At 37.1% G+C, this 20,634-nt stretch overlaps 2 protein-coding genes across 2 annotated transcripts; both read left to right on the top strand.

Moving 5' to 3' along the window:
• Nucleotides 1-904: 904 nt before the first annotated feature.
• On the top strand, nucleotides 905-1,864 carry LOC121476134 (olfactory receptor 52Z1-like). The gene has a single exon (XM_041729875.1). The coding sequence runs from the start codon at nucleotides 905-907 to the stop codon at nucleotides 1,862-1,864; it is 960 nt and encodes a 319-aa protein (XP_041585809.1).
• Nucleotides 1,865-15,549: 13,685 nt separating this feature from the next.
• LOC121476135 (olfactory receptor 51G2-like) lies at nucleotides 15,550-16,523 on the top strand. Its single transcript, XM_041729876.1, is given in 2 exon segments — nucleotides 15,550-16,360; nucleotides 16,363-16,523. Coding segments are annotated over 2 exon segments (972 nt in total).
• Nucleotides 16,524-20,634: the final 4,111 nt, after the last annotated feature.

Raw genomic sequence — 20,634 nt, forward strand, 5'->3', positions numbered from 1 at the left:
GTGCTGCCTTCGGCCCAGGAGACCCGAAATCGAGTCCCATGTCGGGCTCCCTGCATGGAGCCTGCTTCTCCCTCTGCCTGTGTCTCTGCCTCTTTATTTCTGTGTCTCTCATGAATAAATAAATAAATAATCTTTAAAAACAAAAACAAAAGAATCTAACTGAGCTTGATCTTGCATGAACTTTAGGTTTTTAATGTTCAGCCTGTAATTTTAAGAAACATGTTGATTAGCAGACAAGAATCAGTTAATTCATCTGTGGCTCCTCAATGCCCAGCATAGGCCTTAGGATCATTTCTATGGTCAATCAATGCTCAAGAGAGCCTCTGTGTATACATGGTCTGAAATCTCTCTTGGTAAAACCGAATTCCCTCCCTCTTCAATAAGCAGTATGATCAATTTCACATGTATCTCTGTTACTCAGGGGTAGGATCAGTGAAAATTTTGATGACGTGTTTTTGTATAGGCAACATTCGATGGTGGTTAAGATCGGAGCTTTCACATTTTCACTCTTTGGCTCTAATGGGACCTAAGTCAGGAAGCTCAAAGTCTGTGGGATTCTTTTTTTTCATCTGTGGGAATAAGAACGATATTCACATCAAGGATTATTGTTCAAGTGTTTTCGACAGGCTATTGTGAAGATTTAATGAGTTTAAATTTTGGGAGTACTAGACATATATTAAGCACTTATCAAATGGTAACTATTTTTTCAAGAGATGTTTTAAAATTTCCATGTAATGAGTCAGAGTGCAATTTTAGGCTGGTTTATACACCTCACTGTGGTTCCACAGAGAAGAACATATTGGGGAAGAAATTCTGATGCTACATCAACCAGTGGTGCTCTTCAATTCTCAGTCTGCCCTGTGGTTTTTATTCAAGGTACTAGGTCCTGAATATGCTGCAGGAGATGGCCCCTTTCTCTTACAACCACACCAATACCCAGGATATGTGGTATGTCCTGATTGGAATCCCAGGGCTGGAGGATTCTCACCCCTGGATCTCCATCCCTATCTGTTCCATGTACGTGTTGGCTGTCATAGGCAACAGCTTCTTGATCTTCCTGATTGTGACTGAGCGCAGTCTCCACGAGCCCATGTATTTTTTCCTTTCCATGCTGGCCTCGGCAGATGTGCTGCTCTCCACAGCCACGGCCCCCAAGATGCTGGCCATCTTCTGGTTCCAGTCCATGGATATATCCTTCGGTAGCTGTGTATCCCAGATGTTCTTCATACATTTCATCTTTGTGGCAGAATCTGCTATTCTCCTGGCCATGGCATTTGACCGCTATGTGGCCATCTGTCACCCCCTGAGATACACCACCATCTTAACCTCCTCAGCCACTGGGAAGATTGGCATAGCGGCTGTGGTCAGGAGCCTTATCATCTGCCTTCCATTCATCTTCCTGGTTTACCGACTTAGGTACTGTGGGAGAAACATCATTCCCCACTCCTACTGTGAGCACATGGGCATTGCCAGATTGGCATGTGACAGTATCAAGGTCAACATCATCTATGGCCTGACTGTGGCCCTACTGTCTACAGGACTGGATATTGTGTTCATCATTATGTCGTACACCATGATCCTTTGCACAGTGTTTCAGATACCTTCCTGGGCTGCCAGATTCAAGGCCCTCAACACATGTGCTTCTCACATCTGTGTCATCCTTATGTTCTATGCCCCAGCATTCTTTTCATTTTTTGCCCATCGTTTTGGGGGTAAAACCATCCCTCACCACATCCACATCCTGGTAGCCAATCTCTATGTGGTTGTTCCCCCTATGCTAAACCCCATCATTTATGGGGTGAAGACCAAACAGATTCAAGACCGAGTGATATTGCTTTTCTCATTCATCAGCACTTGTTGTTAAAATGAAGGTTGATGCTAAACGCTGCATATTTCTGAATTAAACACATACACACACACACAGACACACACACACATAATATTTGAATGAGGAATCAGAATGATTGAAATCTATAAAGAATCCCCAACACACTTAAAAGGACAGTAAATGCCAAAGTTACCAGTGTATTTTCAGAAAGCACTTAAGGACATGGAAAAACTAATGATATTCCTAATTCTCCTAGACCTGCTATTTTCTTGCATTGTACCTTATTTCTAAGCAAACATAAGATATCTCTGAGAAAAGAGGAATGTATTTTAGAATTGAACCCAGATGGAAATTTTTTGGGTACAGCTGGGAATTGAGAATGGTGAGTTTGTGAGATTTTGCACAGACATTTGAAATTCTGCTGAAATATAAAACTCTCCCACTGCAATCAGTAAACAATTGCCTAGTAGCATGAGGTCACTTAACCATATTTATTTTTATCAGCACCTTTTTCTTAAATAGAATTGTGAGTTCTAAAATGATATATTTTCTGTCTCACTGACATAATGTCTCCTATATGGCATAAACACAGAATATAGGTTACTGAAGGAACAGATAATATTGAATTAAAACAAATAATAAATTAAATGAACCCATCTGAGACCATGTAGACAACTTAAAAGTTAATACTTTTTTCCCCAATATATTAGCAGCTTCAGGTCCAAATCACCAAGGAAGTATCCTGTTATCAACAGAGACTTCATTGAGGGAGGGACTAAAAGATTAAAAATGTCATACTGAGTCCAAAATTAAAAGGCAATAATAGATTACATAGGATGTTTACCAATAATCTTATGTAAATGGCTCTAATCTCATGAAATATAATTTTCTATAAGCTTGTCTCTATACTGTACCTTAATGTCTTCATTCAAGAAAATATTTTTGCAATCTTGAAATATGTAAATATTTTATGATCTCTCCTTCCTCAAGGCCTATCACATGCTATAAGAACATGAAATCTGACGTTATTTACACTTGAAGAAAGCAAAAAATGAACTTGGAAGTATTTTCTTGAACCTTTGCATCCCTCTATGGGATAGTTTTTTTTTTCTTTGTTTTTCTATTATATATATACCATGTAATGTGTAACACACTTTAATGTATGTATAATGTCAATGTGAGAAATTAAAGGCTGTTTCCTTGATCCTTGGATTTCTGAATAATTATCTTGGCTCAAAACATATGTTTTCTCCCTTGGATATGAGCAAGTAAGTCTATTTTAGGGGTTAAGAAAAATACTTTGATGTTGGAATTTTGGGTTTGCCTGTCCCACAGTAACTCTACAAAATTGTCCTGTTATGTAACTATTGGTTTTTGACTAGTAAAATGGAATTATTTTAGTACCTTCTTTACTAACTTGATAATTAAATGAAATATATCATATGATGTACTTGGCATTTAATCAATGTAAATTTTATTTTGATTATGATGGTAATTATTATGAACCGAGAAACTAAAAAAACAACCCAGCAAACCGAACCTAGCTCTGGTAACAATAATTCATATGAAAATTATTGGAATGGATCTTCATTATAGATATGGGAATCACGGGCAGCCTGGGTAGCTCAGTGGTTTAGCGCCACCTTCAGCCCCGAGTGTGATCCTGGAGACCTGGAATGAGTCCCACATCAGGCTCCCTGCAAGGAGCCTGCTTCTCTCCCTCTCTCTCTCTCTCTCTCTCTCTCTCTCTCTGTCTCTCTCTCTGTCTCTAATGAAGAAATAAATAAAATCTTTTTAAAAAAGATATGAAATCACATAAAATGTTGATAAAAGTTGCAGCAAATAAGATTCTGGTTTAGGGTCAAATTCTCCAAGGAATGAAAAAGAGTCAGAGAGCAATTCAATTACAATAAGCTGGCAAAATATTTGTTTAAATGTGTGTTTTAAGTGAGCCTTGAAGGACTTTTTAATGCTTGATTTTGGCAATGGGGATCTAAGAAAATGCCAATTTCCCACTAAGAATGTATGAAATATGATAGAGTAAACAATGATTGAGTTGACAATTTTAAGAAACTTTCAAGTTGAGGGCTCAGGGATGTGTAGATGCTGAAGGAGTTAGGAGAGCACTGTCTGTTTTTAGCTGATGGAGGCACCATTACTGAGCCATTACCCTAGAAATTTTGAAGGCAATGTGCCATATCCTATCATCTCCATGACCACTAAATTTCCAGATGGGTAACAATGACTAAGAAAGATAGAATACCACACAAGATAGAAATGGTGAGCCCTGGAGGAGTTTAGAGAAAACTGACATAGTCTTCCAGACACAATTAAAAAAAACAGGACACTAAGATTATTAACATGAGAATGGTCTTTCATAATAGGATGCTGAGGAATTTAAAATCAGATTCTGAGCTGCAGTAGTTATTGCGGAAGCTGATTCCAGAACTAGACAGCTGGCCACTGACATTGTTGTTCCTCCTGGTGTCACCTTGTACCTGGGACTGAGCAGGGGCCTTATAGGAAAAACAACTCCCACTGAGCTGTGCACCTGGCAGGGGGCTGGGCTGCTACCCCAGATGCACATACCTGAGAATCAGCACAGCAGGTCCCTCCACCAGAAGACCAGGTAGAAGGACAGCAGAAAAGCAAGTTACTGACCAAGCAGCACTGGAAAGTTCGAGGGGAAGTCGAGGGATTTACAATATATAGAACCAGAGGAAACTCCCCCTTGTTTTTTGTTTTCTGTTTGCCCCCCTTTTCTTCTTCTTCTTCTTCTTCTTCTTCTTCTTCTTCTTCTTCTTCTTCTTTTCTCCTTTTTCCAGTACAACTTGTTTTTGGCTACTCTGCACTGAGCAAAGTGACTAGAAGGAAAACCTCACCTCAAAAGAAAGAATCAGAAACAGTCTTCTATCCTACAGAGTTTCAAAATTTGGATTATAATTCAATGTCAGAAAGCCAATTCAGAAGCACAATTATAAAGCTACTGGTGGCTCTAAAAAAAAGTATAAAGGATTCAAGAGACTTCATGACTGTAGAATTTAGATCTAATCAGGCCGAAATTAAAAATTAAATGAGATGCAAATTAAATTCAAAATTAAATGAGATGCAATCCAAACTGGAGTTCCTAACGATGAGGGTTAACAAGGTAGAAGAACGAGTGAGTGACATAGAGGACAAGTTGATGGCAAGGAGGGAAACTGAGGAAATAAGAGAAAAACAATGAAAAGATCATGAGGGGTCAGCCCTGGTGGCGCAGTGGTTTAGCGCTGCCTGCAGCCCAGGGTGTGATCCTGGAGACCCTGGATTGAGTCCCACGTCAGGCTCTCTGTATGATGCCTGCTTCTCCCTCTGCCTGTGTCTCTGCCGCTCTCTCTCTCTGTCTCTATGAATAAATAAATAAAATCTTAAAAAAAAAGATCACGAGAATAGGTTAAGGGAAATAAATGACAGCCTCAGAAGGAAAAACCTACATTTAATTGGGGTTACTGAAGGTGCCAAAAAGGACAGAAGTCCAAAATATATATTTGAACTAATCATAGCTGAGAATTTCCCTAACATGGGAAGGGAAACAGGTATTCAGATCCAGGAGATAGAGAGATCCCCCCCTAAAATCAATAAAAACCGCTCAACACCTTGACATTTAATAGTGAAACTTGCAAATTCCAAAGATAGAAAGAAGATCCTTAAAGCAGCAAGAAACAAGAAATCTCTAACTTTTATGGGGAGAAGCATTAGGATAACAGCAGACCTCTCCACAGAGACATGACAGGCCAGAAAGGGCTGGAAGGATATATTCAGGGTCCTAAATGAGAAGAACCTGCAGCCAATAATACTTTATCCAGCAAGGCTCTCATTCAGAATAGAAGGAGAGATAAAGAGCTTCCAAGATAGGCAGAAACTGAAAGAATATGTGACCACCAACCTGGCTCTCCAAGAAATACTAACGGTGACTCTGTAATAGAAAAAGGAAGTCCAAGAAAAAAGTCCACAAAAACAAGGACTGAATAGGTATCATGATGACACTAAATTCATATCTTTCAATAGTAACTCTGAATGTGAACGGGCTTAATGACCCCATCAAAAGGCACAGGGTTTCAGACTGGATAAAAAAGCAGGACCCATCTATTTGCTGTCTACAAGAGACTCATTTTAGACCTAAGGACACCTACAGCCTGAAAATAAAAGGTTGGAGAACCATTTACCATTCAAATGGTCCTCAAAAGAAAGCAGGGGTAGACATACTTATATCAGATAAATTAAAGTTTATCCCAAAGACTGTAGTAAGAGATGAAGAGGGACACTATATCATACTTAAAGGATCTATCCAACAAGAGGACCTAACAATCATCAATATTTATGACCCGAATGCGAAAGCTGCCAATTATATCAATCAATTAGTAACCAAAATTAAGACATACTTACATAATACTACAATAATACTTGGTGACTTCAATGTAGTGCTTTCTACAATTGACAGATGTTCTAAGCACAACATCTCTGAAGAAACAAGAGATTTAAATGATACACTGGACCAGAGGGATTTCACAGATATTTAAAGAACTTTACATCCAAACGCAACTGAATACACATTTTTCTCAAGTGCACATAGAGCTTTCTCCAGGATAGGCCACATACTGGGTCACAAATCAGCTCTTAACCAAAAAATTGGGATCCTCCCCTGCATATTTTCAGACCATAATGCTTTGAAATTGGAACTAAATTACAAGAAGAACTTTGGAAGGATTTCAAGCATGTGGAGGTTAAGGACCATCCTGCTAAAAGATGAAAAGGTCAACCAAGAAATTAAGGAAGATTTAAAAAGATTCATGGAAACTAATGAGAATGAAGATACAACATTCAAAATCTTTGGGATACAGCAAAAGCAGTCCTGAGGGGGAAATACATCGCAATACAAACATCCATCCAAAAACTGGAAAGAACTCAAATACAAAAGCTAACCTTGCACCTAAAGGAGCTGGAGAAAAAACAGCAAATAGATCCTACCCCCAGCAGAAGAAAAGAGTTAATAAAGATTCCATCAGAACTCAATGAAATAGAGACCAGAAGAACTGTAGAATAGATCAGCAAAACCAGGAGTTGGTTCGTGGAAAGAATTAATAAGATAGATAAACCATTAGCCAGTCTTATTAAAAAGAAGAGAGAAAACACTCAAATTGATAAAATCAGGAATGAGAAAGCAAGATCACCACCAACACCAAGGAAATACAAACGATCTTAAAAACTTATTATGAGCAGATTTATGCCTATAAGTTAGGCAATCTAGAAGAAATGGATGCATTTCTGGAAAACCTCAAACTACTAAAACTGGAACAGGAAGAAATAGAAAACCTGAACAGGCCAATAACCAGGGAGGTGATTGAAGCAGTCATCAAAGACCTCCCAAGAAACAAAAGTCCGGGGCCAGATGGCTTCCCAGGGGAATTCTATCAAACGTTTAAAGAAGAAACCATACCTGTTTACTAAAGCTGTTCGGAAAGATAGAAAGAGATGGAATGCTTCCAAACTCGTTCTATGAGGCCAGCATCACCTTAATTCCAAAACCAGACAATGACCCCACCAAGAAAGAGAATTATACACCAATATCCCTGATGAACATGGATGCAAAAATTCTCAACAAGATACTAGCCAATCGGATCCAACAGTACATTAAGATTATTCATCATGACCAAGTGGGATTTATCCCCAGGATGCAAGGCTGGTTCAACACTCGTAAAAAATCAATGTGATTCATCATATCAGCAAGAGAAAAACCAAGAACCATATGATCCTCTCAACAGATGCAGAGAAAGCATTTGACAAAATACAGCATCCATCCCTGATCAAAACTCTTCAGAGTGTAGGGATAGAGGGAACATCGTTCAGCATCTTAAAAGACATCTACCAAAAACCCACAGCAAATGGGGAAACACTGGGAGCCTTTCCCCTAAGATCAGGAACAAGACAGGGATGTCCACTCTCACCACTGCTATTCAACATCGTACTAGAAGTCCTAGCTTTAGCAATCAGGCAACAAAAAGAAATAAAAGCCATTCAAATTGGCAAAGAAGTCAAACTCTCCCTCTTCACCAATGACATGATACATGGTACATGGAAAACCCAAAAGCCTCCACCCCAAGATTGCTAGAACTCATACAGCAATTTGGCAGTGTGGCAGGATACAAAATCAATGCCCAGAAATCAATGGCATTCCTATACACTAACAATAAGACTGAAGAAAGAGAAATTAAGGAGTCAATCCCATTTGCAATTACACCCAAAAGCATAAGATACCTAGGAATAAACCTAACCAAAGAGTAAAGGATGCATACCCTAAAAACTACAGAACACTTTTGAAATAAATTGAGTAAGACACAAAGAGATGGAAAAATATTCGATGCTCATGGATTGGAAAAATTAATATTGTGAAAATGTCCTTGCTACCCAGGGCAATTTACACATTTAATGCAATCCCTATCAAAATACCATGGACTTTCTTCAGAGAGTTAGAACAAATTATTTTAAGATTTGTGTGGAATCAGAAAAGACCCCGAATAGCCAGGGGAATTTTAAAAAAGAAAACCATAGCTGGGGGCATCACAATGCCAGATTTCAGGTTGTACTACAAAGCTGTGGTCATCAAGACAGTGTGGTACTGGCACAAACACAGACACAGATCAATGGAATAGAATAGAGAATCCAGAAGTGGACCCTCAACTTTATGGTCAACTAATATTTGACAAAGCAGGAATGACTATCCACTGGAAAAAAGACAGTCTCTTCAATAAATGGTGCTGGGAAAACTGGACATCCAAATGCAGAAGAATGAAACTAGACCATTCTCTTTCACCATACACCAAGACAAACTCAAGATAGATGAAAGATCTAAATGTGAGGCAAGATTTCATCAAAATCCTAGAGGAGAACACAGGCAACAGCCTTTTTGAACTTGGCCACAGCAACTTCTTGCAAGATACACCCATGAAGGCAAGGGAAACAAAAGCAAAAATGAACTATTGAGACTTCATCAAGATAAGAAGCTTTTGCACAGCCAAAGAAACAGTCAGCAAAACTAAAAGACAAGACAACCTAGAGAATGGGAGAAGATATTTGCAGATGACCTATCCGATAAAGGGCTAGTATCCAAGATCTATAAAGAACTTATTAAACTCAACAGCAAAGAAACAAACAATCCAATCATGAAATGGGAAAAAGACATGAACAGAAATCTCACAGAGGAAGACATGGACATGGCCAACAAGCACATGAGAAAATGCTCTGCATCACTGGCCATCAGGGAAATACAAATCAAAACCACAGTGAGATACCACCTCACACCAGTGAGAATGGGGAAAATTAACAAGACAGGAAACAAATGTTGGAGAGGATATGGAGAAAGGAGAACCCTCTTACACTGTTGGTGGGAATGTGAACTGGTGCAGCCACTCTGGAAAACTGTGTGGAGGTTCCTCAAAGAGTTAAAAATAGAACTACCCTAAGACCCAGCAATTGCACTGCTGGGGATTTACCCCAACAATACAGAGTGAAACGCCGGGACACCTGCATCCCGATGTTTCTAGCAGCAATGTCCACAATAGCCAAACTATGGAAGGAGCCTCGGTTTCCATCGAAAGATGAATGGATAAAGATGTGGTTATATATACAATGGAATATTCCTCAGCCATTAGAAACGACAAATATCCACCATTTGCTTTAACGTGGATGGAACTGGATGGTATTATGCTAAGTCAATCAGAGAAGGACAAACGTTTTATGGTCTCATTCATTTGGGGAATATTAAAAATAGTGAAAGGGAATAAGGGGAAAGGAGAGAAAATGAGTGGAAATATCAGAGAGGGGACAGAACATGAGAGACTTCTAACTCTGGGAAACAAACAAGGGCTAATGGAAAGGGAGGTGGGCAGGTGTTGGGGTGACTGGGTGATGGGCACTGAAGGGGGCACTTGGCGGGATGAGCACTGGGTGTTATTGTATATGTTGGCAAATTGAACTCCAATAAAAAGAAATTTTTAAAAAATATAAATAAAATAAAATCAGATTCTGAGCCCCAGAGAATTAAGGTATACGTCATCTGGGTAGCTGAGCAATAACTTTCCCCAGAGGCAGATTTAGAGAGAGTACAGAGTCAGAAGAATAAATCTTCCTACTTATGATTTTTGTCTGCCTTAAGTGGTCTCAGGTATGGTGAACTATGATATAAAGCATAGAGTATCAAGAACATGTATCCCAAAGTGTGAAGAGGCTAAACAGACTAGTATACCCAGTGTGAAGACTTGTAGAATATCGTGTTATACTTGAGTTTTTGTTAATACAAGTTAAAGAAGTGTAAGAATTGGGGAAAGAAAAAAGATAAATTCTAGATTTTGTTTATCAATTTGTTTTTATTTATTTATTTACTTATTTTCCTAGGCTTTATAAAGCATAGAAAAGTCAACGGAGTTCCACAAAAACAACATACATATCCGTAAATTTTTATACTGTATTGTGTACTTAAAATTTGCTGAGCGGATAGATCTTGGGTACTCTCATCACAAAAGAGAAAAAAAATAGGAAAATGGTACAGGTGTGAAGTGATGGATATGCTGATTAGCTTGGTTTTGTTGAGTATTTCATAGTGGATACCTATATCGTGTCACAAGTTACACATATCCAATATAAGCAATCTTTAAATAATCTCCTCAATAAAGCTGGAGGAAACATCAGTAATGTTTTATAGCAGCTATAATGAATGGAAAAATGCAATAAAAATGATGTCATTTAAAATGGTAATCAAGGAATGTCAGGATGGCTCCATTGGTTGTGTCTACCTTCAGCTCAGGTGTTGATCCCAGAGTCCTGATGTCTAGTCCTGTATCAGGGCTTGCCCTGCTCATGTTCTCTCTGTCTCTCACTCTCTCTCAAATAAATAAATGAAATCTTTAAAAAATAAAAAATAGTATAAAATAGTAAACAGAAAGATATATATGCCTGAAATAAATGTAGGAAATATTTATTTCATCTTGTTCATTGTAATAATATTGACTCCAAGACAATCTATAAATTCAACATAATACCAATCAAATGCTAATCTATGTTATTGTTTGCATGCTGATTTTTTTCAATTTTTTTATTGTGGTGAAATGTATGTATCATGACACTTGTTATAATGATACTTTTTACACATACAATTCAGTGGAATTAATATTTTGGATGTTATATAATATCACCACCAATTCTAAAATTTTTCATCACTCCAAACAGAAACTCTATACCTCTTTTTCTTTTGGGGAGGGGGTGGAGAGGAAGAAATAACATTTTTATTAAAACAGAGGAACACTCAAATTTTTGTCTTTTGTTTTCTTTCAATTTTGTATTTAAATTCTAGTTAACATACACTGCAATATTGGTTTCAGGAGTAGAATTCAGTGATTCATTATTTATTTATTTTATTTATTATTATTATTTTTTAATTTTTATAACATTTTATTTAACCTGGTATGTCCAAAATATTATCATATCAACATGTAATCCATGCAAAAACTTTAACCAGATACTTTAAAACTGATACTGGAGTCAGTTTTTGGAAAACTTTTAAGTATGTTTGGAACAATTTGGGTATGTGAATTTACTTTTTCTTTTTTTTTTAATAAATTAATTTTTATTGGTGTTCAATTTACCAACATACAGAAAAACACCCAGTGCTCATCCCGTCAAGTGTCCCCCTCAGTGCCCGCCACCCATTCCCCCCCACCCCCCGCCCTCTTCCCCTTCCACCACCCCTAGTTCGTTTCCCAGAGTTAGGAGTCTTTATGTTCTGTCTCCCTTCCTGATATTTCCCACACATTTCTTCTCCCTTCCCTTATATTCCCTTTCACTATTATTTACTTTTCCAACACTCAGTTTTATGAACTCTAAATATAGATCAAGTATTGCCAAGGAAAATTTAGCATCTGAATTGAAATATGCTCTAACAGTAAAATACGCATATTTGAAGACTGAATGTGTGATTCATTATTTAAATGCACCACTCAGTGCTCATCACAGCAAGTGCTCTCCTTAATACCCATCACCCATCTAGCCCATCCCCCCCCACCTCCTTCTATAGATCCTCAATTTGTTCTCTATCATTGAGAGTCTCTTGTAGTTTGTCTCCCCTTCTCCTTTTTTTCCCCCTACCCACACATTTATCTGTTTTTTTTTTTCATTTATCTGTTTTGTTTCCTAAATTCCACATATGGATGAAATCATGTTATTTGTCTTTCTTTGAAAAACAGACAGATCAGATCAGTTAGAGAAACTATACCTCTTAACCAGTAACTTCCTATTCCCCTAGTAACCTCTAATCTACTTTACATTTCTATGAATTTGCTTACTTGTATAAGTGGAATAATATAATTTTTATGTTTTGTATCTGGCTTCTTTCACTCAACATAATGTTTTCAAAGTTCATCCATCTTGTAGCATGTATTCATACTTTATTCCATTATATGGATGCATGATGTCCCATTTGTATGTATATACGATGTTTTATACATTAATCTGCTGATGTGCACTTTGGTTGTTTCCACAATATGGCTATTGTAAATAATGCTACAGTGAACATCCATGTACAAGTATCTGTTTGAGTACCTGTTTTTAATTTGGGGTACATATTCAAGAGTGGAATTACTGCATTATATAAATTCTATGCCTAATTTTTTTAGAAACTGCCAGATAGCTTTCCACAGAATTTGCACCATTTTACATTCCCACTAGCAATGTATGGTGGTTCCAAATTTTCCCTATCTTTTTCACAACTTACTAGTTTTTAATTTTTAAAATTCTAGACATTTTAGTAAGTATGAAGTGGTATCTCATTGTAGTCCTGATCGTTATTTCATGTACCCTTGATCATTTGCATATTTTCTTTAGGGAAATAATCATACAGGTCCACTGGCTTTAAAAAAAAAATTGGGTTGTCTTCTTGGTTTTGAATTACTTGAGTTCTTTATATACTCTGGATATTAAACCCTTATCAGATGTATCATTTGCGCATATTTCTTCCATTTTGTAGGTTATCATTGTACTTTTTGATAATGTCATCTGATGTCAGAATTTTTAACTCTGATGAAGCTCAATTTATCTATGGTTTTTTTACTGTTGTTCATGCTTTGGTGTCACATTTGAGAATTTATTGTCAAATCCAAGGTCATGGAAGTTTATATTTTTTTCCTAAGAATTTTATGGTTTTAACGTTTATATCTATGTCCTTGCTTTATTCTTATATGTGCTGGTTTGTACTGTTTAAAGGAAGAAATATAGAAGTTAGTAAGAAAATGTTTTTAAATTATTTGACCAGTTAGATACAAACTTACATATTATAAAAACAATAATTGCAGCACTATGAATAGGACATAACAGACATTTAGATCCAAAGGCAGAATACAGAGTCAAGAGTCATATGGGTACATATTTATATAAAAATTTAAACTAAAACATATATTGCCTCAAAATGGTTGACGAAGTACCAAATTATCTATTAATATGTAATAAAAATAGTCTCTACATTTGTTAATAATTAAATTAAATCCTTGGTTACCCAAGTCCCCAAAACATATTCCAGATGGAGTTAAAGTTTTCTCTTCTCTCCTTGCTTTCTCTCAATTCTATTAAAATCTCCCATCACAATTGCTGTCTATATCAGTATCTAGATCACTTCCCATTTCTATGTAGAGTTTGTATCTGTTTTTGAATTTATGTATGGGATAGCTGTATAAAAAAACTGAATTTGTGTATGGGATAGCTGTTATAAAAAACATATAAAGACTATATGTTATAAAGAGGAATGTTGACTACATAAAAGCTATGTATGACATGTATATTTCATAGGACAAAAATAAAGTCAAAAGACAATAGAAAGAAAAACATTCAAATATGAAAGTGTTCTATATTTAAATAATAATTAATGAAAAATTAATTATTTGTTGTCTCTTTATCTTCTTTTGTATCTATAAACTCTTAACATATATTTCTTGGCAAGCCTGTCAGCAGGACTTGTTCCCTCCCTTTCTCTGGAATCCAGCTGAAGTTTCCAAGGATTACTATTCACTGCTTAATTGTTCCCTCAAGTATTCCATGTCATTATGCCTTAACTGCCAATCAAATAAGCATATATAAAGGAAAGTAGTAACTAGACTTACAGCCTGATCAGAAGGAAACAGCAAGAAAGGGGAGGCATGGATTGATGTGCCTGCTGTCAGTTAACCTGGTAGGAAAGTATGTGATATCTAGGATCAGTTGTAGTTATGTTTAATGCTCTCCTGGTACTGCCTGGCATCAGGTTGAGAAAGCTGCTTATAAATATCTCAGCTCTGCATTCAGCAACATCACATGGGTGGCTTGTAATTGCTCAATTGCTTGTAATTGTTTAATGCGAGTATTTAACTAAAGAAATTGGCAACTGGTACAGATCAGGCATTTTACTCAGACAGCTGTTTTGGGTTTTTTTTTTTTTTTTTTTTTTTACCTTTATTAGCACTCCACTGATTATACCTAACCAAGAGCATGAACCCAATATGAGAAAAATACTTCACTTTCACTTTCATGTACCGTCTCTAATCTACGCCTCGCCCTGAGTTTTACCTCTGATTCCTAACCTTCACACCGAAGGTTCTGCTACAGATGAGGAGAATTTTAGTGTTAATGAATTTGTTCGAGATAAAGAACCCTAGCCCTAACCTCAGTCCTTACCATTGTGTTCAGCTTGTGAGATCCTGATGGCTTTGGACACCAGGTTCCAATAGGAGACATTTACCTTCCTACAAAATACGGAGAAGTTTTCCCCATCACCTATGGATAGTAGGTGGAGAAAGAGTGAACTGGTAAGTTAAAAAAAAAAGACATTGGAAATACTAAAAACTGGGAGAAACTAGCCCTGTTTTCTAATATTTAATTGTTCCTTTTATTTCTTGAGCTGAATATTTATTGATCCAAATATAATGACAAACAATTTACATACATTACCCTATGTAACCATTACTGTGTTTATATCAAATACCTGGATCTCAGATAATTAAGTGGCTCTCTCAAGATCACAAGCATATTAAGTATTAGAGCCATGAATTCCTTTTATTACTCTGCTATATCCCTTCTGCTACCTACATTCACTCCTGTACAAACTGCAGAAAGTTACCAGATCCTTCTCCAGTCTTCAATTTCCACAGGAAGCTGTCATTTCCATGCTTATTATAACTGCCTTCCATTGTCTTAAATGGCCCAGTGGAGATTTCTGTACTGCCAGGCAGTACCAGGATAGCATTAAACATTATCTTTTGTATTTGGCATGTAGCCCATGGAGAAATACTCTTCCACATGTCTAAACAGGAATCTCTTCCACATAGGGTGGTTTCTGTGTGTCCTTGTTTCAGATATAAGTTTTCCATCTCTTTGGTAATGGTTTTTTTTTTTAAGATTTTATTTATTTATTCATGAGAGACACACAGAGAAAGGCAGAGACTTAGGCAGAGGGAGAAGCAGGCTACCTTTGGGGAGCCCAATGTGGGACTCAATCCCAGGACCCCAGGACCACAACCTGAGTCAAAGGCAGATGCTCAACCACTGAGCCACCCAGGAATCTCAAGGAAATGTCTTATATATGATTATCAAGAGCTTGAAGTTTGATGTATAGTAACTGACCAGAGATTTCTATTCTCTAGTCCCTGTGTGCTTCCCTGTGTCTTCGAATGAAGTCTCACCATGACATTTTCAATGGGTCCATTGCATTCACACCTGCAACATTCACTCTTGTTGGCATTCCAGGGCTAGAGGCAGAACATATCTGGATATCCATCCCTTTCTGCCTGATATACATCATCATCTTCCTAGGAAATGGCATCACTCTTCATATCATCCGGATTGACCCTGCTTTGCACCAACCCATGTACTTCTTTTTGGCCATGCTGGCCTTTGTTGAACTTGGGGTCTCTGCTTCCACCATGCCCACTGTGCTAGGCATTTTCCTCTGTGGAATTAATGAAATCAGTTTTGGTGGTTGCCTGTTCCAGATGTTTTCCATGCATTCTTTTACCATAATGGAGTCAGGTGTCCTTCTCACTATGTCTGTAGACCGTTTTGTGGCCATCTACAGCCCCCTGCACTCCACAACCATCCTGACAATTCCCCGCATCATTGCGATGGGTGTCATCATTGCCTTACGAAGTGTGGTGCTCATGTTCCTACTGCTCTTCCTCCTGAAGGGCCTGCCTTTCTGTGGTCACAATACTCTCACACACTCTTACTGTCTCCATTCAGATCTAATCAAATTGCCCTGTGGAGACACTCGACCCAATAGCATCCTGGGTTTGTTTGTCATTACCTCCACATTTGGGCTGGACTCACTGCTCATTGTAGTTTCTTATATGTTGATTCTTCACACTGTACTGGGAATAGCTTCTGGAGCTGGGCAGTGGAAGGCACTCAACACATGTGTGTCACACATCTGTGCTGTTCTGGTGTACTATGTGTCCATGATTAGCCTCTCCTTGCTGCATCGCTTTGGGGGCACTTACCTCCACTCCTTAAGACTGTCATGGCCAATGCCTACCTCTTCTTCCCACCTGTGGTCAACCCCATTGTGTATAGTATGAAAACAAAAGAAATTCGCAATAGCATTGCTCGTACAATGCCTAGAAAGAGTCACGAAGTCTCAAGAACTTAGGAATTTGGATCAGATCTGATTGCCTATATAGTAATCTGTCAAATGGGAAAAATTCATAATTTATCATTGCTTATGAGAAAACTGTAGGCTTTAGTAGATAAAGAAAAGAAAAATACCCTCACCCTTTCTCCCTGAAAATATAGAATGTCATTACTTTGATGTAAACTTATAGAAGGAGGCATGGGCCCCATGCTTAACCCTGGTGAGGACAATGTTTGTCTATTCAATTCTTAAATACTTGATTCATTTTTCCCCTTGGGAAAAGGGGAAGGGTAGAATGAGTCCTAGGGAGGTTTGTATTTCCAAGTACATACAATTTAGTGATACGTACTTGTGTGGAAGAGAATCAGGACACAAAAGAGTGTGTATTGTATGATTGCAATGTGTGTATGATAACAGTGGTTACTTCTCTGATGGATGTAGAGGTGATAAAGTGACTGAAGAAATGCATGAGAAAATTTTCAGTCAGATGGAAATACCAGACGTATTTTAGGGATGCAAGTTACATGGTTGTATTCATTTGTCAAAAAAAGTACAGCTAAGATTTGCACATTTCAATGACTGTCAATTTCACCTCTAAGCTTCTAAATAAAAATGATGATGATAGTAGCAACAAAAAAATACTGGGTTAGACAGTGGTTGCAAGTGTGGGAGATAGAACAGCATAATGTTCCAATTATAGAAGCTGGATGATGGATAGATGGAGTTTCATTCATTATAATGCCTTTTTTTTTTGCATTTTCAAAGCTTTTGTAATAAAAAGTCTTAAAAACATATTGTTCTGTTATTAAGTATTTATTGCATGTATGCCATGAAGCAGAGATAACTTTCAACTGGTAACTGTACATCATTGTACAAATCAAGTTAGGCTAATTTATGCTACAGTAATGAATAGCTCCCAAATCTCAAGGGACTAAACATAAAATTTTTCTCTCTCAGCTATGTTTACAATGTGGGTAGAGGGTGGAGGGTGAAGTTATACACCACATAAGTATCAGGATGAGAAGTTCATGGAACCTCTTAACATTTCAATATGAAGCTCTTAGAAAAGATGCTGCAGGTGAACAAAAAGATGGTAAGTAAACACCAAAATGCTAATGCTTATTTGTAATTGACACATCAATTGCACTCATATTGACTTATGCAGAGGAAGTTGAAAAGACACAAATTTATAGAGATGTAAAGAGGAAGAGTAGAGAAGAAAAAGAAACAAAGAAATACTAGGAAATAGCATGCGTGTGTGAGTACAAACACTCCATCAAGGTCTCACAGGAAAAGAGGAAATAACTGTGTCAGAAATTCACTGAACTTGTTTGCAGAATTAGATGCTGTTAGTGACACAGAGGGAACATGACGTCAAAATTCTGTTTATTGTCCAGATCTGAAAAGCCAGGAGGAAAACAAAAAGCCTAAAATACAAGACCAGAAACATCACAAAAATGAGATAGATTAGGTATAAAAAATAGACACTAGTGAGAACTGAAGCAGAGTGAAGAGGAATTTCCCTTTATGAAGAAGCCAGATACTATTCAGTTCCAGATAACTTTTTATCTTTTAGGAATAAAAGTCCAATATTAACACATTTTTTGAAGAGAAACCACATATCCAAAATTTTAGGCTGTTATGAGCAATGTTTTATGATGATTTGGGTAGAAATCCTACACATGCTAGCATTTTTATAGCTCTGGGGTAAGCACCAGCAGTGGGAATGCTGGGTCATATGCTATATGTAGGATTAACTTTTAAAACAAATTTCAAACACTTTCCAAAGTGGTTCTACAATTTTGCATCCCCATCAACAGTACGTGAGAGTTCTAGATGCTCCACATTATCACCAGTACTCAGCAAAATCAGTCTTTAATTTACTGTAGCTGGTGTGTAGGTACATCTCACTATGGGTTTAAAAATTTTTTTTGTTTTTTATTTGGGAGAGAGAGTGAGGGAGTGAGTGTGTGAGAGAGAGAGAGAGAGAGAGAGAGAGAGAGAGCACAAGCAGGGAGAGTGGCAGAGGCAAAGGGAGAAGGAGACTTCCTGCTGAATAGGAAGTCTAATGCGACACTTGATCCCAAGATTCTGGGATCATGACCTGAGCCAAAGAGGCTTAATCAACGGAGCCACCAGTGCCCTCGCTGTGTTTTTTTAAAAAGATTTATTTATTTATTTATTTATTTGAGAGAGAGAGAGAGCACAAGCAGGGGTTGGGGCAGGGGGCAAAGGGAGAAGCATACTCCCTGCTATGCAGGGAGCCCTATGGATGTAGGGCTCAATCCCAGGACCCTGAGATCATGACCTGAGCCAAAGGCAGAGTTTAAGCAATTGAGCCACCCTGGCTCCCCACTTAATTGTGATTTTCATTAGCATTCTCTAATGACTGAAATAGCGGGCACTCTTTTCATGAGCTTATAGCATATTCATTATGTTTCTGCACGCTCAGTAACTTCAAAGTTTTGCACATAGCTTACTAAATATTCCTAAATGTATCTAAATAGACTAAATATTTCTGGCTCCATCAATAACATTTAAGTTAGTTTTTTCTCTAGATTTTTCAGTTTGAGATGATAAGCATGTCTTAGCAATACATTCTCTGCTACACCACTGATATCATGGGATGATGAGAAAATAGATTTAGTTACTCAGGAAACATTTTAGAGAAAAATTGAATTTTCCTTTTTATTAAAAATGTTTTTATGTATCCTAGATACAAATGATTGATTAGATATGTGGTTTACAAATATTTTCTTTAGTCTGTGGCTTGTTTTAATTTTCCTAATAGCATCTTTGAAAGAATAATATACTTTTAAATTGTAATCAAGTCTAATTTATCATTTGGTTCTCTTGGTTTATGCTTTTTGGTCCTTTCTAAGAGATCTTTGACTAAAAATGAGGCCACAAAAATGTTTCAGTGTCTTCTAGCAATTTTATAATTTTAGATATTTTGTTTAGGTTTATAATCCATTTCAAGTTAATTGTTGTGTAGAAAAAATGTTGATTTTTTTTGGGGGGGGGATATGGATATCCAGTTGTTCTAGCATTATTTTTAAAGAAGATGGTTCTTCCTCTATTGAACAACCTTGATATTGTTTTTGAGAATCAATTGACCTCATATGCAGACATTAATTTCTTGACTCTGTATTCCATATGATTTATAAGTGATTTTGGCAATATGAGTCACTTAATGACTACACTTCTTTTTTTAAAAAAATGGACAAAAGAAGAAATAATACCTATTCCACTGAAGCTGTTTCAAAGGATAGAAATGTAAAGAAAACATTCAAACTCATTCTATGAGGCCAGCATTACCTTGATTCTAAAACCAGACAAAGACCCTATCAAAATGGAGAATTACAGACTAAAATTCCTGAGGAATATGAATGTCAAATTACTCGTCAAGATATTGGCCAGTATGATCCAACAGTACATTAAAATAATTTTTCACCATGACCAAGTGGGATTTATTCTGGGGATATAAGAGTTGTTCAACATTGGCAAATCAATGTGATAGATCACATTAATAAAAGACAAGAACCATGTAATCTTCTCTATTGATGCAGAAGAAGCATTTGACAAAATACAGCATCATTTCTTGATTAAAACTCTTTGAAGTGTTGGGATAGAGGGAACATACTTCAATATTATAAAAGCCATCTATGAAAAGCCCATAGTGAGTATCATTCTCAATGGCAAAAACCTGAGAGCTTTTCCTCTAAAGATCAGGAACACAACAGGGGTGCCCACTCTCACAACAGATTTTCTTCAGAGTTGGAAAAAATGATTCTAAGATTTGCATGGAACCAGAAAAGACCCCAAATAGTCAGAGGAATGCTGAAAAGGAAAACCAAAGCCAAGGCATCACAATGCCTGACTTTAAGCTATACTACAAAGCTATGATTATCAAAACAGCATGGTACTGGCACAAAAACAGACACATAGATCAATGAAATAGAATAGAGAACCAAGAAATGGACCCTCAACACTATGGTCCACTAATCTTTGACAAATCAGGAAAGAATATCCAATAGAAAAAATATAGTTTCTTAAATAAATGCTATTGAGAAAGTTGGACAGTCACATGCAGAAGAATAAAACTGGAGCATTTTCTTACACTATACAC

The sequence above is a fragment of the Vulpes lagopus genome, chromosome 15 (assembly GCF_018345385.1).
Source record: "Vulpes lagopus strain Blue_001 chromosome 15, ASM1834538v1, whole genome shotgun sequence".
Taxonomy (NCBI): Eukaryota; Metazoa; Chordata; class Mammalia; order Carnivora; family Canidae; genus Vulpes; species Vulpes lagopus.

Coding starts and splice junctions, on each gene's coding strand:
- LOC121476134 (XM_041729875.1), top strand. CDS start 905: ATGGCCCCTTTCTCTTACAACCACACCAATACCCAGGATATGTGGTAT.